The 22,230-nt window shown below is 40.9% G+C and overlaps 1 protein-coding gene across 3 annotated transcripts in view; it reads right to left on the bottom strand.

Annotated features, from left to right (window-relative positions):
* The window catches only part of FBXW4 (F-box and WD repeat domain containing 4), a 206,922-nt gene that overhangs the window by 177,162 nt on the left and 7,530 nt on the right, over positions 1-22,230 (bottom strand). For 2 of the 3 annotated variants that reach the window (XM_033940292.1, XM_033940291.1), the window contains exons 2-5: positions 15,817-15,912; positions 14,297-14,482; positions 10,121-10,253; positions 1,014-1,108 (exon numbers count right to left, since the gene is read on the bottom strand). In XM_033940292.1, the coding sequence (XP_033796183.1) occupies positions 1,014-1,108; positions 10,121-10,253; positions 14,297-14,482; positions 15,817-15,912 (510 nt within the window). The remainder of the gene's footprint in view (positions 1-1,013; positions 1,109-10,120; positions 10,254-14,296; positions 14,483-15,816; positions 15,913-22,230) is intronic. The other variant, XM_033940293.1, reaches the window with a different exon arrangement.

The raw sequence follows: 22,230 nt of genomic DNA, 5'->3' as shown, positions 1-22,230 counted from the left end.
CTTAAGGTTTAGATTAGATTAGATTAGATAATGTGAGAAAAGTATTAGGCCCTCTTTTACTAAGCCGCAGTAGAGGTTTCTACCACAGCCCGGAGTGCTAAATGCTCCGACACTCACAGGAATTCTATTAACGTTGGAGGAGCATCAGAGTATTTAGCACTCAGGCCGCAGTATAAACCTGTACTACGGCTTAGTAAAAGTGTGGTGGGGGGAGGGTTTAGTCACCAAAACTCTAAAAAATTACATATTTACATGATGTGCTTTCATCATAAAACTTCATTAAATGAAAAATATTTAAAGTAGTGGAAAAAGAAAGTCACAATTATTGTTATTCAATACTGTGATCGGGTATATGTTCTATCATGCGAGAGTGAGCTTCCTCGAGGGAGGGATACCCAGAACTTAACTCTCTCAAAGGCTGACAAAGGATGCAAATAATAGCTTAGGAGTGAACAGGAGATAGCTGGGTCAATCTAATTCCTGGTGTGGAGGTACTAGTCTATCCAAAAGGCTAGGTGGGTGGAGTTGGCACTAGGCTATCCTGAACTTGCTAAAGTGTTATGTTACCTTTGTTATTAACTTACTCAACTGATTTGCATAATCATTTGCATATAAACTGGAACAGATAAAAGAAGGATCTTTTCAAAGGGGAAAGAGACTCCTAAAGATTTGAATTCGATCCGGGGAGGGTGTGTTACTTTTTTCTGGCTCCTGGGGTCAGACTGACTTAGAATGTTCTCACCCTGAGAGAAAGGGGAGACTGCTGCTAGGACCTTTGGAGCAAGACGTCATAGAAATGGAGTACTTGGAAACAAGGACTCACCAATGGTGATCGGTGCAGGAGACTCGGCCAATAGTATCAGTAGGTGGTACAGGAGAATGACAAACATCAAGCAATTAGAAGCATTGAACATATGTACATAAAAGTGCACTATTATTCAGCTATAAAGATTTTACCTATTTGCTGAAAAAAATAGTATGATATTTAAACTTTAAAATAACATGTTTATTACCTCAGTAATGGGCTGATAGCAACGGACCAGACTCTGTCTTCTGTCTGGATTGTGTGTAAACACTGACCAAGTCTTCCTAAGGAGAAAGACCAAACCTAAAAAGAAATGAGAGTCCAACTATGTAAAATCATTCCAAGAAAATCTATTTAAAAAACTTCATTCATTTGGCAATAACTATGGACCTGCCTAACTGGAACAGCAAACCATATCTCACTAAAAAGTATCTAACGATGGCTCAACGAAAACAAATGTCTTTTGGCTACTGTGTGCTGGCAATGATACCTTGGCTTTTTATATTTTTTTAAGGTGAACTCTAATTTTCACACTTAATATTTTCAATTAAAGGAGATAATAGAGCTAATAATGACTGGCAAGAAATGCAATTGGAGCAAGTCAAATACAAGGAAATTCAGTTGGACAATAGTATAAAGGCAAAAAAGTTTAACAGATCCTAGCCAGCACATCCTGTTCTGTAGGAGTCATTTACAGCCTAATCACAGTTAAGTGATATTTTTTTAAGCAAGCTTTACTATTTAATAAGTCTGGCAAAGAAATGCAGGGCTAGCTTTTTTAAATGGATCTCTCTAATTCAAAGATATTTAGTAGAGGCCAAAATATTTTTTTTTTTACTAAAATGATCATTCAAATAGGAATCCAGTGGTACCTCGGTTTGCGAATAACCCGGTTTGCGAGTGTTCTGCAAGACGAGCAAAACACTCAGCAAACTTTTGACTCGCAAACCGAGCACTGCCCCGATCAACGAGCACTTACAGGAGATTCCTCTTCCGTCTTCCAGCCAGCCCTCTACATCGGGTGCCTTCCGCAGGTTGCAGGACCTCTGTCTGGGCCTGCGCGGACGGGTGCTGTCCCGCCTGCACGTTGCGTGTGACGCGCACAGAGTCAATCATCGGCGTTGTGCGTGTCGTGCGGGTGGGGCGGCGCTCGGCTGCGTGGGTTCAGGTGGGGGCTCTCTAGCATGTGAGGGGCATCCGACGTGGAGGGCTGGTCGGCGGCTGGCATCCCCCCCAAAGCGGCACTGCAAGGTTCTCCGGCTGCTGGCATCCCCCCCGAAGCGGCACTGTGGGGTTCTCCAGCGGCTGGCATCCCCCCCCCCCCGAAGCGGCATTGTGGGGATCTTCTTCAGATTACCCACGGAGGAGGCAGACAGAGGAGATGGCACTGCAGCACCCGGCACCCGACAGATATAGACCCCGGGTTCTAGAACGAATTATCTGAGTTTCCATTATCCCCAATGGGGAACTTTGTTTTGGTAAACGAGCATTTTGGATTACAAGCATGCTCCTGGAACGGATTATGCTCGTAATCCAAGGTACCACTGTACTAACACACCTCCAGTCACAGAAAAATGCTACGTAAATTTTTTCTTCTAACACTACAAGGACCCCTTAATTTCTACATACAGGCAAGAGAAGAGCAAATTGCTATATTCTACTATGGATAAAAGCAGTGGCTGTGAAGGATATATAATTGGGTCGCTAAAGCCGGCCGATTTTCCAATGGGGTGTCGGTTCCTGAGGAAACAGAAAAGCTCTGTAAAGCACAGGGTACTTATTTGAAGTTAAGTCAACGCTGAATTCATTCATATTTTAAAGTACACTTCTCCCTCCGTATTCGCTGCGATAGGGGATTAACAGAACCGCAAATACAGAAAAACCCGCAAATAACTTTTTCATATGTTATTCGCTGTTTTCTATTAAAAAACCATCGTGCATATGGTGAAACCGCGAATAACACGGTGGGAGACCTGGCCTGTTCATGAAGGAGAGGCAAAACACGGTGAAGAAAGTGCTGGGAATCGGCGATTTTCTCTGTAAATGTTCGGAATCGGTGATTTCTCTATGCAAGCTGATGTAATTTTGGGGGGAGGAGCCAGCAAGCTAAAACCGTGAATAATTGAAACCATGAATGCTGAAACCGCGAATACGGAGGGAGAAGTGTATGTTTTAAGCTACTCTGCAATCAAATCAGAGGCGGGAAACTGCACGGTGACACTAGGAAGTTCTCCTTCACTGAAAGAGTGGTTGATCGTTGGAATAGTCTTCCACTTCAGGTCATTGAGGCCAGCAGCGTGCCTGATTTTAAGGCCAAATGGGATAGACATGTAGGATCTATTCGAAGAGATAGGTAGGGAGGGTCATTGGGGTGGGCAGACTAGATGGGTCGTAGCCCTTATCTGCCGTCTATTTCTATGTTTCTATGTTTCTAAATGGATATGATGAAACTAAGGACACTAATAAGATGAAACTGTGTACTGTGATACTATTTGGCAACTGAATTAAGAGGAAGGTTTTTTATGACTAGTCATAGCTCAACAGTAAGGAGTTGGGGCAGGACATAACCCAAACTCATTCTTCTGCAAACACTTTTAGTCTTTTTCCTTCTTTTTCCATAATGTGTGCACTGAGAAAATTACACACATATCTTTTGTTTCACTAGCAGTTGTTAATGAGAAGTGAGTCAAGAGTAATGTGGAAGTGCTTACTTAGGGCTCCTTTAAGGCGCACTAAAGATTAGCATGCGTTAAATGCTAAGGCATCCATTATAATCTTTGGGTGCCTTAGCATTTAGCGCGCGCTAAATCGGTTAGCGAACCTTAATAAGAGGACCCCTTAATTTTTTACAATAATGTTGGAATTGTCCCAGTTTGTAGCTATGTTTATCATGAAGAATGACAAAGACCCCGGTATCATCAAGGACTTGATGCCACTTAAGAGAAGGAATGTTATTGAGGAAAAGTACATGTCAAAGCAGCTCCTGATTGGTAAGGCCAGACTTTAGTGCAGGAAGAGGTGGTCGGTCGGTGGTGGTCGGTTATTTGCGGTTGCAGCCTCTCGCGGTCCTGATTATTCGCGGTCGTAAAATACTGAAAATGACCAGGACCGCGAATCGCCGACTGCGAATGACCGGGGGAGTACTGTAAACCATTCTGAGCTCCCCTGGGAGAATGGTATAGAAAATTGAATAAATAAATAAGGTATATTAAAAGAAAGAATCTGGGAAGAGAATTGGTTAGACTGCTAGACTTCTGAGAATTGGTTGGACTGCTAGATGTCTGAGGGATAAAAGGGGTTCTAAGGGAAGACAAGGCCATAGCAGAGAGATTAAATGAATTCTTTGCTTCGGTCTTCACCAAGGAAGATGTGGAGGAGTTACCAGTGCCAGAAACAGTTCTGAAGACTCACAGAAACTCAAACAAATCTCTGTAACACTGGAAAATGTAATAGAATTAGCCCCTATAGGGATAAGGCAGTTATCGTTCATCCTGATTTACATATTTGTTCTTAGTAGAATTGATTATAGTATGAGGCAAGTGTGGTGTAGTGCTTAGAGCTACAGCCTCAACACCCTGAGGTTGTGGGTTCAAACCCTGCGCTGCTCCTTGTGACCCTGGGCAAGTCACTTAATCCTCCACTGCCCCAGTAGATAGACTGTGAACCCACTGAGACAGAGATGGAAAAAATGCTTGTGCACCTGACTTGTAACCCATTCTGAGCTTCTTGGGAAGACAGGCTAAAAAAATTGAATGAATAAAATAGGCTCAGCTTGTCCTCTCAGACACTTTCAAATTGTTCAAAACATGACATGTTAAAATTAATTTGACCATGTTATCTCTCTCAGTTGCCATTAATTACTGAATTAAGTTTAAAATCCTGCACATACAGACTCTGATTCTACAAATGATGCCTAAAACATAGGCACTAAGCAATACAGCGCACAGCAGCTGTCAATCTTGAGTTAGGTGCCGTTTACAGAATTGCACCTAATGGAACACTGGTAGGCGTCAAAACCTTAGACGCCCTCTATTTATGCCAGGGTTTTCTTGGCCTAAATATCAGTACCTAAGTCCAATTTAGGCACCTAGACACAAAACACATCCAAGATCCGCATCTTAACCATGCCTATTTTCTGGTACGGGCTTCGTTCTAGGCAACTACCTGGAAATTATAAGTGCCTACCAAATTTGGCGGGGGGTGCCCAATCGCGTCGGGGGGGGGTGCCGGATTGCGGGGGGGTGCTCATAAATCGAGCCATGCTCGGTTTCTGAGGCACCGATTTTGCAAATGTTTTGCTCGTCTTGCAAAACACTCGCAAACCGGTGCACTCGTAAACCGAGGTACCACTGTATATACAAAGAATAGTTACCTAAAATCTTTGTCCCAAAGAGCAGCCTGATATAATGTACGTTCATGATGTCTTTTAAATTTGCAACCTTTCACTGATGGATAACTAAAAAAAGCACGAGCTTTGAGAAAATATTTTGGAATAGGGACTGTGAATGCATCTAGCAAATACCGCAGTTCCAGAAAAAAAAAAAAAAAAGATTCCATTCTGACCATGTTGGATCATAACTATATTTATTTATTTGGTTGGTTTTAATTCTCATGGATGAGGGGAGATTTTTTTTGTTTTTTTGTTTGCTGGTCGATAAGAAACAGGATTGTATACTAATGATGTCAGCAGGTAATTTAGCAACTAATGTAACCAAACGAAGAAGAAAAGCTTAACTCCCTTAAGCTTCCCTATCTCCTCCAGGTTAAAAATATTGCTTGGAGCACCCTATCTGGTGCCTATCAGTGAGGAATGTACATTAGCAGCTTCTCTGGGCTTAACTCTAATCAACACTTAGCAGTGCTCTCAACAGCATCCATGGTTTATGCATTTAGACTTTCCATTAACTTCTTTGCACTATCAGGAAAAAAAATTAAAAATTAAAAAAAAAAAAAAACCAAACCCCTAAAATGCCACTTAACTTTAGAAATTCTTTCTTCAGTTTGTTTGCTAAAAAATTTAGATAAAAGTAAGCCATCCAGATTTTAAGCTTCAATGCCATCCCTTTTCTAAAATTCCACAAACAGGAACCTAAAAGAATTTCTGAGACTGAAAAGCTCAATATTACTAAGCAAACTTCTTTACCATCAAAGTACATGATTCAAAGAAACAATATACAGTAGATTCTCTGTTAACCGGAACTTTCGCAAACAGAACTCTCAAACAACCAGCAAAAAAACAATTAAAGAAATGCTGTAATACTTTAAATAAAAATTAAAATAAAATCAATTTCTGATTGAAACTTAAGTGTAAACTTGGTACACCACACCCGAGTACGCCCATGCTTTGCCTACCACATGTCTGGTAGTTTGACTGGAACAGTTTATGGTATTGACATAGTATGGAGTATAGTATTAGTTAGGCCTATTTGTAATAGTAACTCTCAAGCAACCAGAAACTACATTTATCCAGCATCTATCTGGTTAACTGAGAGTCTACTTATTTCTGAATAACTCCAACAGAATTTATTCTATTTAAATGTCCTCACTTTAACGTACCACCTTACATTTGAAGATTCCTATTGATTGGAATTCCCTCCTATGATTTTGTGTATTTAGGAGGTTCTTCGTCATGATGACGTTTTGTTGCTTGGTTGGTTGTCCTTGCCATGTGATCTTATAAATACTCCTTGAACCGTTAGCATGTGAGCAACAATTTTGTAAGCTGTCTATGTCACTGGTCTGTCTTTTTTTTTTTTAAATCTTTATTCATTTTCAAATATTACAACAAGTGTATAATAAACAATCAGAAAAATTTTAACTAATCACTTGACAATCTTATTTATATTCCCCCAAATATATAGATATAAAAGAGTCCCATCCCACCCACCCATACATTAATAACAAACAGTTATCAATTATTATCATGGGATACTGAGAAAGCTAACCAGGTAATAAGTATAGAAACCCAACCAGGTCGTGCATGTGCAAGACCGGAGGGTTAGGACTTCGATGGGAAGATAGGACTCAATAGGAAACCAAGGTGGCAAGGGGGCCCCTTCTGGTGATTCAGACAGGTCGTGACCTGTTTGGGCCGCCGCGGGAGCGGACTGCTGGGCAGGATGGACCTATGGTCTGACCCAGCGGAGGCACTGCTTATGTTCTTATGTTCATTTTTACATCTTACAACAAGTACACAATATTACATCATTTAAAACTTTTACACATCACTTGAATTTCTTTCTATTGTCATCGTAAATACATAAATTTATTCCCTCCCCACCCACCCTTCCCTCAAATATTTCAATCAAAAATATCATATAAATATTGTATTAACTATTAATTAACCTTTAAATAGAACTTTATCAATCTTTACTTCAACATAAATAATACTTAAAAAGAAACTATAAAATATACCATAAAATGAAAAATCATATACAGTACACACCAACCCAAAAAATTATCTCTCCTTTTTTTTTAAAAGGCTTTTATTAATAAATTGCAGTAATACACTATGTAAACAACAAAAATTCAACAAAACACAAGCTTTCAGTCTAGCAGCCAACTGTGAGAAACAGTCTTAACGATTGCATAAATTATTTTGTAGAAATAATGGGGCTCATTTTCAAAAAATAAAAAGATCCAAAAAAATGGTATAAAGGGACAGATGGACAATTTTCTCACCAAACCTTCCAAATCACTATTTTCAAAATCTATTTTGTAGACTGTTTTTGATGCTCTTCATCTGTAGTGCATCTAACTCTCAAGGGGTCATGTTGGAGGCGTGGTTTGGGCAGAACTAGTGAGGGATGTTGCAAATATCGACCAGATACACATTGATGGTCGGTATATCAAATTATAAATAAACTTGGAAACTTGGATCTAGGAATTTTTCTGAAATTATGGAACATTGTAGAAAACAACCAAGGCACAATAATGAATAAGCTCCAAAAGTTGCCCAAAACTGACCAGATGACACTGGAGGGATGAAGGCAAAGCCCGCCCCCCCCCCCCAACACTCCCCCAGTAGTTACCGAACCCCTCCCATTCCTCAAAAAAACAGTACATACCAGTCAAGAAATTTGTCAAATGATCTAACTAAACCTGATCTACCCTCAATAGATTCCAACGCATACTACATCTATTAACCATGTATTCTCCCTGAGAATGCCCAGACCAACTCTTGTTGTATACTGCCTAGAACTGAAAGGTATTGGCAGGATAGAACACATCAATGTAATGTAATATGACAGCTTCAGAAGTTGTCCTATTAGAGCAGCAAGCAGGTTCATGGAGTAGTCTAGTGGTCCGTGCAGTAGACTATAGAGATGGGGACTCAGGCTCATATCCCACTCTAACTAGTACATTTGTGGTGGAAAATGTGAGCCCCCCAAAAAACTTACTGTATCTACATATAGGTGACACCTGCAGGCATAAAGGGCTATTGTGGGTACAGTAGGTTTTGGGTGGGTTTTGGAAGAGGGTAATGGTGAGATGTGTACCTGAGACGTTTTATGTGAGCTTCACTGCAATGCTCCCTAGGGTGCCCAACTGCTCTGATGAGATTTTGGTGTGGCCAGTCTAGTACAAATGCTGGTCCTCTCCTACATCCCAATGGCTTGTTTGGTGTGGTTTTCTTTTGGATGTTTTCTTTTTCAAAAATGGTTCAAAAAGATCAAAACACTGTGGGGCTCATAATAAAAAATTTAAAAAAAGTCTAAAAAGTGGCCTAATTGGGTACTTGGACGATCAAAAAGCCTGATCGGGGCAAGAGGGAGCCCAAGCCCTCTTGCTCCGCGGCACCCCCGAACCCCCGATGAATATTAGGGCAAGAGGGAGCCAAAGCCCTCTTGCTCCGCAGCAAACCCGAACCCCCGATGAAGACTGGGGCAAGAGGGGGCCCAAGCCCCCCCCCCCCCCAACACGATCTAGCAGGAGGGAGCCCAAGCCCTCCTGCTCTCAACGCAAGGGCCCCCCCGCTGACCCCCCGACCCCCCTCCCCGTACCTTCAAAAACGTTGGTGGGACGGACAGGTGCCAAGCCCATCTGTCTGGCCAGCCATCCATTGAATGGCTGGCCTTAGCACTTGATTGGCCCAGGCGGCTCAAATCCCGCCCACAGATGGGGCCCGAGACGCCAGGGCCAACTGGAATAGGCCTAGTAGGCTTAGGCCCATATGCCTAAGGCCCCGCCCACAGGAGGGGCCTAAGCTTACTGAGCCTATTCCGGTTGGCCCAGGCGTCTCAGGCACCACCTGTGAGTGGGATTTGAGCCGCCTGGGTCAATCAGGTCCTAAGGCCAGCCATTCAACGGATGGCTGGTCTGTCGGACGGACGGGTTTGGCACCCGTCCATCCGACCAACGTTTTTGAAGGTACGGGGAGGGGGGGAGGGGGGTTGGCAGGGGGGTTGCGGGTCGGCGGGGGGGGAGATCGGGGGTTCGGGGGGGGCCCTTGCGTCAAGGGCAGGAGGGCTTGGGCTCCCTCCTGCCCGATCGGGTCGGAGGGGTTTGGGGGTGCCACGGGGCAAGAGGGCTTGGGCTCCCTCTTGTCCCAATCTTCATCGGGGGTTCGGGGGTGCCGCAGGGCAGGAGGGCTTGGGCTCCCTCCTGCCCTGATAGTGTCAGGGAGTTCGTGGGTGCCGCGGGGCAAGAGGGCTTGGGCTCCCTCTTGCCCCGATAGTGTCAGGGAGTTTGGGGGTGCCGGGGGGTAAGAGGGCTTGGGCTCCCTCTTGCCCCGATCGTTGTAGGGGGGGGGGATTCTGTAACCGGTGTTGTTTTTGACAGACACCGGTTACAGAATCCAGCTTTTAGGCAAAGGACTAGCTCCTCTTTCGCCTAAAAGCCCTTGTTTTGGACGTTTGGGACTTAGGCTTTTTTTTTAGTTTGATTATATGGTGTTAGTGTAGACGTAGTGATGGTCTGGGCGTTTAAACAGCTGAACATAGAGGCAGGCCATTATTTTAAAAAAACCCTCCTTTTGGACATTTTTTTTGATAATGGACATTTTCCCTGCTTCTACTTTCAACGTTTAAGGCTTTAGGCCAAAAGGGGACTTAGTCGTTTTTTTTATTATGCCCCTCTGTGCATTAACACATCTAAGAAATAGCTATTTTTGAAACAAAAAGATGTTTTCTTGTTTTGAAAGCGGTCATGTTCATTACTGAAAGTAGATATGAATGCTGTTATATGTGAGAGCTGGATTAGGTCCATGTGTTAATAATTTATTTAAGTTTATTTGAAACCCACCTATGAATAGATGGGATATAAATTTTTAAATAAATAATAAGGGATACTTCAGCCAAAAGTGATGAAACTTACTTTTGCTGTCCGATCTCGGGAGCCACTTACAATGACTCCTCCTTGACAGTCAATACAGTTCACATCCTGATCATGAGCAGAGAACTGAAGGCTACCAGAGCTGTGAACTTTATGAAGGCCAATTTTACCATCACTGTAGGGAAAACCAAAGATAAGGTCAATAGATATTAGTAATCAAACAAATTTCCAGGAAATTAAGACCTTGTGTTTAGACAGAGATCAAAAAAGCACTATCAAAAAAAAAATCAAATGATCTCTATTATATATCTTAATAACCATTAAATGGTATGTAATCTGAACATCTATCAGCTGTTGTAATCACAAATGCTGAGAGATGTGTAGCCATGTCAAGGACAAAAGCCCCTATAGCAAGACCCACCATCCAATCATTGCACATGTGAAAGATATTTAAATGCAAACTCTTGTGTAAATGATTGAATTAATCAAAAGTATTAATGTAAGTAACATTATTACTTTTGATTAATTCAATCATTTACACAAGAGTTTGCATTTAAATATCTTTCACATGTGCAATGACTCGGTGGTGGGTTTTGCTATAGGGATTTTTGTCCTTGGTTTTTTAATAGACAAACTCCAACTATAAGAATAGCCTTACTGGGTCAGACCAAAGGTCCATCTAGCCCAAATAGTAGCAAAATTCTATGCTACTAATCCAGGGCAAGCAGTGTCCTCCCCCTTGTATGTCTCTATAGTAGACTATGGAGTTTTCCTCCAGGAACCTTTGCATAACTGTATAAGATCATCGGAAGAGAAATTCAGAAAAATACATCAGATCTAGAGGTGTTGGTTTCTACAAGGGTCATTTCATAAATAATGCATATTATTTTTTTTATTTACATGTTTTATTTTTTTTCAATTATTTCTTTACAATCCTTTAATATAGCCTCCCTGCTTTGCAATGACTGAGTCCCAACATCCGGGAAGCTTCATTATTCCATCCAAGATACCGTTTTTGTTCAGTTGCCAAATGGCTCGGGTACCAGCGGAAGAAAGCTCTTCCAGAGATGCAAAATGATGTCCATGCATAGGCTATTTCAACTTTGGAAAAAGGTCAAAGTCTGGTGGACTCATGTCTGGACTGTAGGGAGCATGAGGTAACACCTCCCAGCCATATTCACATAGTTTTTCAATGACGACATTCCCTATGTGCAGGCGAGCATTGTCGTGAAGAATGAGTGGCCCAACCAAGAGCAACTAAGGTCGGGTTTTGTGCATTTTTCTGTGCATTTTTTGCAAAAAATCACAATAATACAAAGCTGTGACACTTCTTCCACATGGAACTTTGTCTATGATGATGATGCCTTCATGATCATAAGCAAAAATCATCATTTGTTTGACTTTTGATTGAGTGTATCAAAATTTTTTTGGTCGTGGGGAAGATGGAGCTCTCCACTCGTCATTGAAAAACTATGCGAATATGGCTGGGAAGTTTACCTCATGCTCCCTACAGTCCAGACATGAGTCCAGACTTCGATCTTTTTCCAAAGTTGAAACAACCTATGCGTGGACATCCTTTTGCATCTCTGGAAGAGCTTTCTTCCGCCGGTACCCGAGCCATTTGGCAACTGAACAAAAATGGTGTCTTGGATGGAATAATGAAGATTCCTGGACATTGGGACTCGGTCACCGCAAAGCAGGGAGACTATATTGAACTAAACTAAACTAAACCTTAAGTTTATATATCGCATCCTCTCCACGGAAGTGGAGCTCGGCACAGTTTACAAGAACTTAAAATATAAGAAGAGAAAGGAAAAGGTTTACATGAGCTTATATATAGAATGGAAGAGTAAGGGGGAAAATAGAATTACATGTTAGAGAAGAGCCAAGTTTTCAGTTGCTTGCGGAATAGTTGGAAGAGAGCCCAGGTTCCGCAACGGGATAGTAAGGTTGTTCCAGAGACCTGTGATTTTGAAGAGAAGAGATTTTCCCAGTTTACCTGCATAGAGAATACCGCGTAGAGAGGGGAAGGATAGTTTATATCTTTGGGCGGGTCTAGTGGAGTCAGGACTCGAGGAGTTAAAGGATAGTGGGATTAGGGGAGAAAGGATGCCGTGAATGATCTTAAAAGCCAGGCAGGAGCATTTGAAATGGATTCTGGAAATCACTGGGAGCCAGTGAAGATTGGACAGGAGTGGGGAGACATGGTCAGATTTGCGTTTGAAGGATTGTAAAGAAATACTTGAAAAAAAATGAACATGTAAATTAAAAAAAAAAAAAATACTGTGTATTATTTATGAAATGACCCTTGTACATCTGCAGACTAAGCTCATAATCTTTGCAAGAACATTTCAAATCCAGTAGAGATCACTTCTTGTTTAATATTAGCAGCACTTGACCACAGTATACAACAACCCTCCCCACATTGGGTCTAGCCATTGAGTTACTGTATCATCTGAAAATAAAAATTTTCTTTATAATAAATTAACAATCATAGTATAGACTGTAGGAGAAAACAAGCAGAGTTTAAAACTAGAAAGTGAAAAGTTATTATAAAAAATAAGATCACTGGAACATGTTTCACTGTGTTCTGGTGTGATTTTAATTCAATTTACATCAATAATAATTGTCCAATAAAAATCATAAAACACAATCTAATCTAATATCGGTTTAGATTTCTGGACCAGAAAATATGGGGTTTGTCTTTTACCACTGTTTTCTCCCTTCCCTTTCAAAGATACACAGTTAAATGAAACACAATGAACTGTTATTTTCTGATAACCAATCTGCTTCAAAATACTTAGGGCTCCTTTTACTAAGGTGAACTAGAGTTTTTAGCGCACGCTAAACGAAAAATTCTAACGCAAGCTCCATGGAGGTGTTAGCATTTAGCACGCGCTAAAACCGCTAGCGCACTTTAATAAAAGGAGTCCTTAAATGAAGGCAAACATTTATTTATGGTAATCCACAAGAAGGCAAACTCTAGCGGTCCTTCAATCAATTATGTTCCTCGCATAAAAGTGTTTCTGGAAGCCTAAAGACAACCCAAAAACCCCTCTACCAACACCTACAAGTTAAAACCTAGAATTTCAAATCTGAATAATGTATTTGACCTATAAAAATGGATATTTGAGAGAAAAAAAAAAGCTTACTAAAGGTTAAAACTTGTCTCGGCAGATGATTATATAACATAATAAATGACAGCGGAAATTATTATCAGCCCAGCCATGCCTCTCCAGGCAGTGGGAGTAATTTTATACAGATCTGAATGTGTAAAACGGCACAGTGCATGGTGTAGAAGGGGGGGGAGGGCGGTACACCCTGGACGCTATCTTACTTGGGGCGCAGGCAACCCTCCTCCTCTCTGCCACCACCTTCCCACTCTTCCCCCTGCCATGAGTGTGCACGCTCCCTTCCCATTCCCCATACCTTTTTAACTGGTTCGAGCAGCCACCAACTTACTGCCCACATCAGCTTCGGAGATCTCTCCGACGTCACTTCTGGGAACCCACAGAAATCTCATCATCACATTGCATCCATGTATGCACAGATGCCCTCCAGACGCAGCCCTGAGCTCAACGGTTTTGAAAACCCGGACAAACTGCCGGATTTTTAAAACATAGAAAATGACGGCAGAAAAGGGTCATAGCCCATCAAGTCTGCCCACTCTACTGACCCACCCTCCTAAGTCTACTCTTCTAGAGATCTCACTCCTAATGACTCATCTCCTTAACTCTACCCTCTTAGGGATCCCACATGGGCATCCCATTTACTCTTAAAATCTGGTACACTGTTGGCCTCATTCCAATGATCAACCACTCTTTCGGTGAAGAAATACTTCCTGGTGTCGCCATGAAATTTCCCGCCCTTGATTTTGAGTGGATGCCCTCTTGTGGCCGAGGGTCCTTTGAGACAGAAAATATCATCTTCCACCTCGATACAGCCGGTGATATATTTAAATGTTTCAATCATGTCTCCCCTCTCCCTACGTTCTTCGAGAGAGTAGAGCCACAATTTGTTCATAGAAACATAGAAAACCCGTCCGGATGTCTGGAAAAGTCCTCTAAAAAGGACATCTGGTAACCTTAGCCGTCTCCATTGGAAAGCTTTGCCTCAACACTGTGAAAATCTAACACTGCTTTGCCTCAACACTGAAAAATCTAACAGAATTGAAAATATTTTCTCATTTTCCCTGCGATTTAAAGATTATAGTCTTACCCTCCTCCACTGATGATGTGAGAGTTAGTTAGAACAAATCGACACACATCATCTTGATGAGCAGAAAAGATAGCCACTGGCCGACGATGCAGGCCATTATTATCAGAACGAAGCTGATAAGCCCTGATATCTTTTGCTTGAGATATGTATAACCGCTCACCATCTAACTGGATCCAAGGCATTAAGCTAGAAGTCATGAAGAAATGCAGAAATATGTATGAACTTAAAAATATTAACATTCACCACACATCCAAAAATATATTTACATTACAATCACATCTTCGAGCCTCAATGTTAAGATAAATCATTTTGGAAGCCAACAGAAATCTCATAAGTGATCTAGCAGTTTATTTGAAAGTTAGAAGAGTTATAGGTTTACAACTGCTAAAATTGTGTTCCAGTTTTGTGATATGCTCTGTATGTTTATCACTTTCAAGTGAATTCTAAAAAGAATCATTTGCATTTTAGCAACAGTCAGGTAAAGCATTCTCTGGAGAATTTACAATCTAAATTATCATATGGGAACATTCTATTTGGAACTTCAATTATGCCTCAGAGTCCGCTTGATATTCACAAAGATAAGCTTCTCTTGGTAATGTCTGGAGTTGGGTTGCAGTTAATCACAAGAAACTGGAAAAATTGGGATCATCTAAACTTCACATTCTGGTGGGAGTCACTGTGTTTGTATTATTGGTTTGAACAAATGTTAGCGGAGCAAAATGGTCAGTTCAGGGCATTTAATGACATCTGGAGCCCATTGGATATGTTTGTTAAAGACCATGGCGGTATATGATGGTTTCTTTTAATTTATTCAGATTATTTATTTTATTATTCATATTCTTTATACACATCCAGGATTGGTAAGGGGGTTGGGTGAGAGGGTTGTTTTAAGAATTTGATGTAGTATGAAAGTGCTGTTTGTTTGATTTTATTATGATATTTTCTTGCACTTTGTATAAGTTATTATATAAAATAAAAAAAATTATAAATCAGAAAAATTGCTGGTTCCCCATAAAAACAAATGTATAAAAAGGCAACATAAGCGCCTATGTGCCTTTACAAAATAGGTACCCAAAACCAGCTACAGGAGTGTATAAATTATCTGCTTTGAAGGTGGAAATATACAAATACTCTCTGCAAGTACTTGTATATTTTACAGAATCCTTTGAGGGGGGAGGGGGGAACTGTGTTGACTTGGGTGTATCATTCAAATGAGATATGCCATGGAATTACTTTGTTCATGCATCCTGTTGTGTTACTCAATAAAAATTTATTTTCCACAAAATACAAGTGGAGATCACAGTTCTGCCCCAACTAAGCCCCTAGAACGTCTAATACTGCATAGTCTGCATCGAAGTAGGTGCACTTTTTCCAATCTGAACTACTTTTTGCATAGCTGTGCACTTTTATTAGAGCTCTTTTCTAAGTGTAAAACAAGCCTCACACATGGAAAAAGCTTTATAAAACTTCACCCCCCCATAAGAACCAGCAAAATATGATTATTATGAATAGCCACTTGCTTGCATTTCCATTTCAGCAGTGTTCCCCTACTGCAGCGTCCTTTTCGCCAGTTCTGAGAGACTTTCACTCTCTCCTTTACGGAAATTCCAAAAACTCTATAAAAACAACAAAAAAGACACTATCAAAAGGCATGACAGTAGAAAGCTGATAACATGAAATCATTCTTTATTTAAAAGAACCACTTTGTATAACATAGATTGCAAACACTGGGCCTTATTAAATAAAGTTGTTTTTTTTTCATAGGCATAGAATGGGGAAAGAATGAACTAATGCTTACTAATTTAATATAGAAATACCATATATACTCAAATATAAGCAGAGATTCTTGGCCCCAAAAATTGGGTCAAAAATGGCGGTCTCAGCTTATATTTGGGCAATCGCCCCCCTCCCGGACCTATTGCAGGCCTCCACAGGGCCTGCTGCAAAACCCGTCTCCCGTCCCAGCCGAATCCAAACCCCCCTCCCCTGTGCAACCCCTTGCGTCCTCCCCGACTCCTCAAAGGCCTTGCAGTGGGCAGGACAGGAGGAATCCCTTCTGCCTCCTGTGCCTAAAGAAACTGACATCCAGACCTTGTAGCAGCCAGTCAGCAGCCTCGAATGGAACGGGAGAGCAAGAAGATTGCTCCTGCTCAGTGCACTGGCTGGCTCCCAGGAACCCAAAAGGTATGTAGGGGAGGTGGAATCAGCCAGCGGCCTTGAACAGAGCAGGAGGGCAGGAAGATTGCTCCTGCTTCATGCACCAGCTGGCTACATGGGACCCGAAAGGTACATGGGGGAGATGAGAGGGAGGTCAGTATGTCAATTTTGGCAGGCACAGGAGGCAGAAGGGATTTCTCCTGTCCCGCCCACCACGAGGCCGCCGATGAGTCAGGGGGGTGCGTGGGAGAGACGAGGGAGGTAGATTTGGCTGGGACTGAAGATGGGGAATCCCTCCATATCCTGGATCACCAAGTCCTGTAGCAGGTCCATTGGAGGCCTGCAAGGCATCGTGAAGGAGTTAGGGAGGGGGGACAGGGCAGAGCCTGGCAGAGAGGGAGAGGGGCTGGGTGAAGAGCCTGGAAGGGCAGGGCACTTGAATATTAAGCCCCCATCTTATATGCGAGTCAACCATTTTTCCTCCTTTTGGGGTGGGGGAATGGGGGGGGTCTGTACTTATATTCGAGCATATACGGTACTTCACATAAAAATAAATGTCAAGACTTCAAACTGCACAAGGCAATTAAGAGGGATGACCAACAAAATGGGCTAAAATTAAGGGCAGATATTTCTAACTTGCCATATTATGTCAGGCCTCAACAAATTTTCTTAAGATCTAGGAAGCAGACTTTAAAATGACTGAAACATTTCTTAGCATGCAACCCAGAAGCCTCAGTCACTGGTCATCACCCACCTCAGCAAGCTCACTGACCATTACCCACCCACCCCCCTGCCCCATAACATGTACCCCAACAGCCTCAGCAGAAAATTTTGGATCATTCCATGGTTGGGGAAGATGAGGTCACAGAGAGTGCTGGGCAGTTTCAATGTAACAACTGTGTTTATTGTAGGTATGTGCTACAGGTGAGCAGGCTAATGATCCCAAATAGCGGTATACGGAGTGGCATGCCCCTGTGGAAAGTGGTACATTGGACAAACCAAAAAGAAAACTAAACATCGGATTGCTCAGCATTTGAGCAATTTGCATTTGAATAAGAGCGAATTGCCATTGGTGTCCCATTGGCTACAGTAAGAGCATAATATAGGGGAGTTTAAATTTGTGGTATTAATCAAGGTAAAAATGCAGATGGGGGGGGGGGATGTGTCAGAGATTTTAAGGAAAGAACGTTTGATCTACCATTAGGTAACAATTAAACCAGGGGGCCTTAATAAGGTAGTGGAGTAGAATCAGTTGCGAGTAATCATTGGGGTGTTTAAATGAGTTAAGGTATAGCCTGTTAGGATTATTTTAGTGGGATCATTCCTAGCAGGGGATTAAGACTGGGAAACCTGGTTTTGGTGTTCTCCCCTGAGGTTGCAAATTAATGTGATAACATACGGTTGAGAACCGAGGTAAGAAGAGGAACAATGTTGATAACATATTGATTGTGGTGTACTGATGATAAGTGTATATTTATTATTGTTGTATTTAACATGTTTAGATGGATAGGGGAGCCTCAGTTTCTCGCAGCTCCTGAAGACGCTTTACAGCGAAACATAGTTTTGTGTCGGGCTGGACTGTTGTATTTGAACTGAATCTGTTAAGAACTGTCAAGTACGTGAACAGATGTTTGAAACTGAAGGATTATTGATAATCAACCATTTTGGATGTTGGTAAAAAGAAAATCTTGTCTTCTTTGAAGTTGATAATAACTGATTCACAGGACATTAGCATAATTTCTGTGGGGATGAAGATATATGGGTGTGGGTCTCCTATCACTGATTATATATTTGTAGGATAAGGTGATTTTATTATAAATTTATAAATAATAAATGTTATGGTAATAATGATAAATTTTATGATAATGATTATCATTTGGTGTTGTGAATAGCTCTCATTTGTATAAGTTGTATTAATGAATATGCTTGAGAGAGATCTACATACAATGGATATAGTGCACATGCAAATCTCTCATATGCATATTCTTTAGGGGTTATCTTGGAAATGTATCCTGCTTAAGCCCTCGAGGAATGAACTCAGACACGCCTAGTCTAGAGGCTTGCTGGTTTGAGTCTTTCAGGGTCAGAGTCAGAAAGTAGTAGTAGAGGCCAGTCAGGAATTAACACGTTTGTCTTTATTTTGGGAAATTCTACAGGGCTCCAGCTTTCCCTGATCCTGTTTAATATATACATTCAACCTCTAGGTCCACTGATGAGGGGGCATAAGTGGAAGGTGTACAATTATGCAGAGAGGTGTACAGGTTTTTCTGCCATTTAAGGCACCATAGACACTAGAATTGGTAAGCCTGCAGGAGTGTTTTTCATCTGCTCCAAAAAGGATGAAGCTGACTTGCCTAAACAAAATCTAGAAAAGACTGAGATACTATGGGTGAAGGACTTTCTAGAGATAAGGTACGGGGAAGCCATTATTGAGATGGCTTGGGAAAATCCACTGTATATTCTTAGGATAAGCAGCATAAAATCTTTTTTATTACTTGGGATCTAACTAGGTACTTGGGACCGGGATTGGCCACTGTTGGAAACAGGATACTGGGATTGATGGACCTTAAGTCTGTCCCAGTATGGCAATTCTTATGTTCTTCAGTGGTTTTGATGAGGAATTTTGGAGTTATTTTCAACTCCCCCTTAAGTAATAGAGTAAGGTTTCATCAGTAGTAAGGAAAGGACAAGTAGATGAAGGTTGTGACAGCTGCAATCTTTTCTGAGAGAGCAGGATCTTGGGGGTCATAGTAAAGTGCCAAGTTTCCAAGTTTATTTGACATTTGATATACCGCAATTTAAGAACATCTATGCAGTTTACATATAAAAACTAATAGTTAAAATAATATAAATAAAGGTAGAACTACAATATCAATAGTAAAGGCAAGAAAATAAAGAATTAAAAAGTTAAAAACTGGTTTTATGCTCTTTGTTTCAGACTGGTCTCCACTAGGCTCCTAATTTCATTTTGCAGATCATTAGTCAAATGCATGTATAAACAGGAATGTTTTTAATAATGTTTCAAAGCGGTAAGGGGTTTGAACAAAAAGAAGTATGAGAAGAGACTGGAAGACCTAAATATGCATACTCTGGAGGGGATATGATACAGACATTTAAATACTTGAACAGTATTAATATAGAACCAAAACTTTTCCAGAGAAAAGTAAATGGTAAAACTAGAGGGCGTAATTTGGGGTTGCAGGGAGACTCAAGCGTAATGTTAATAAATTATTTTTCATGGAGAGGGTGGTAAATGCCTGGAATGCCCTCCCGAGGGAAATGGTGGAGAGGAAAATGGTGATGGAATTCAAAAAAGCGTGGGATAAACATAGAGAATCTCTAATTAGAAAACAAAGGATGTAAATTAAAGAACTAAGGCCGGTACTGGACAGACTTTTACAGTCTGTTTCCCATATGTAGTGATTTGGTATAGGATGGGGTGGAGAAGGCATCCATGAGAACTTCACCTACTTGGAACATGAGAATGTTACAGGCCAGACTTTATGGTAGATATCCTGCAAACAGGATGGTTGGATAGGCTGGACGGTTGGATAGGAGCTTGGACGGTAACTTCAGCATTTGGAACCTAGGACAATACCAGGTGGACTTTACAGTCTAGGACCCAGAAATATCAAAGAAGAGAAGTTAATTTAATCATGTATTTTTAATGGGCAGACTGGATGGACCGCTCAGGTCTTTACATGCCATCATTTACTATGTTACTGTGTTCAAGATTATGTTCTGTTTGAATGTAATTTGGGAGAGTGTTCCAGAGTTGAGGTCCAATGACTGCAAAAGAATGATCTCAAGCGGATGAGTATACAATTTGCCTAATCAATGGAATCACTAAGAAGTTTTGCTGTAAAGAACAAAGTGTACGTATTGATGAATAAGGTATTAGATAATTATTCAAATATGGTGGTGATCGGTTAGTACTATTGTAATATTATCTATATTGGCTTACCCAAGTTATTTGTTACAGAGACCACAGACTGGAAAAATCATACTGTAAGGGAAAAGGCTGTTGACTGATCTGAGAATTACGTTCAAAATGTTTTGTCTCATTTTGAGTCCTGAAGAGCATTGGTCCTGAGTATTTGCAAAATAAGACAGGGTAACTTTCCAGAGAGGGACTTTCAGTCTAGCTTTATGTAGATCATCAGCTAGTCAACATTATAATGTTCAAGATGCATTGTTATTGCAATTCCCTAGTCCCAAGGGGATCATTTCAAAAAAGCTGTTTGCTACTTTATTTTTCTATCAAGCAGCTTCTATCTGGTCTACTTTTCCAACTTAATTATGACCTATACCAAATTTTAAGGCATGTAAAAAAGGTGCTTAAAACTTTTCTGTTTTGAAAATACAGAATAATCTTTGTAGATAAACAGCAGGATAAAATTCATCTATATTGTAAACTGGCTTATCGTATGTACCATATATCCTAGATTTATGAACTGTTGGCTATGGAACCGACTACCCACACAGATCAGGTCACTAGACTCACTAATGACCTTCCACAGAGCAGTAAAGACCTTCCTCTTCTTCCAATCAGGCCATTAAAGACTGCTTCCTCAATATACTTCTCCTAGTACTCTTCGCTATGATCAGTCTGGTCTCTAGAATAAGCTCTGCTATTGTCTACTGTAACCTATTTGTTGTCATGACTAATCTGTCTTCAAACGATTGTGAATGTCAATTTGTAACCCGTTCTGAGCTTCTGGGAGAACGGGATAGAAATAGAAATAAATAAATATAAATGACTTAATTATAAGAGTATAAGAAGGAGGTGGGTTTTTTTTTTTTAGGGCAGCCCTCTACTTTGGAATGGGCTTCCAGTGAAATTGAAGTAGTTCTATTGCTAGAATTACAGGCGGATGAATGAAGTGAGAGCATTAATTTTAGTATGCTAGTATTTTGGGGGGAGGAGTTGAAGGCAAAGGTTGATTTGTATGTTGATGCTTTTTACCTTGTCCAGATGTGTACACCTCATCTACAGCTGCTCCCACCCCTAGAGGGTCTGGACTCACTTCCTAGGATTTTCTAATCTATTTGCACTTCATGGCCATATGATGTAGTGCAGTCACCATTCCCTATCAGCACACAGTAGGAATCTGATCCCCTTGTTCATGGGTCCACCTCCTTCCTACATAACTTCTTAAGGCATACCATTCAACCCATCAATTCAAATTTCATTACTGACAAATAAAAAGTATTATACCGGTTCACAGCTTACTATAGTATACCATAATTTTAATATCTGCTACTTGCTTTTACTATTTATGAAAGATTTTCACTCCTTCCAACATGTTGTACAAGTGCTGCCAGGCAGGCCTATATCAGTTTTAAACTGCAATTTTAAGAGTAGTGCTCCAGAAGCAGTACTAGTGCACAGTCCTGTGCCATGGACTATCGCCAACAAATGGTCTAAGTTGGGAAGAAATATAACATTGTGGAAAAAGTTTGTATATAGTTGAGAAGGAAGGCTGATGGTACCAATTCATTTTAGTTCTAGCTCTAACTGAGCTGGAAGCACAAAATTACTAAGTCAAAAAAAAAAAAGGATTACCACCTCCTTCTCCTCATAGTAAAAAAATGTCTTACAAGTTATGTATGAATGCTAAAAAGACAGATTTTGTTTGCAGGGAAGATATTGGTGGAAGTAAACAAACTGAAAGGAGAAATATCCCTGCTTCTCTTAAGAGCCTGCACCTTGGCCAAGTATGATCAGCTAAAAAATTCCTGACAAGCTGCTTGATTCGGCACTTGCCCACCAGCTC

Source organism: Geotrypetes seraphini, chromosome 4 (assembly GCF_902459505.1).
Source record: "Geotrypetes seraphini chromosome 4, aGeoSer1.1, whole genome shotgun sequence".
NCBI lineage: Eukaryota > Metazoa > Chordata > Amphibia > Gymnophiona > Dermophiidae > Geotrypetes > Geotrypetes seraphini.
Note: the sequence above shows the minus strand (reverse complement) of the source record. Positions and strands in the feature narration are given on the sequence as shown.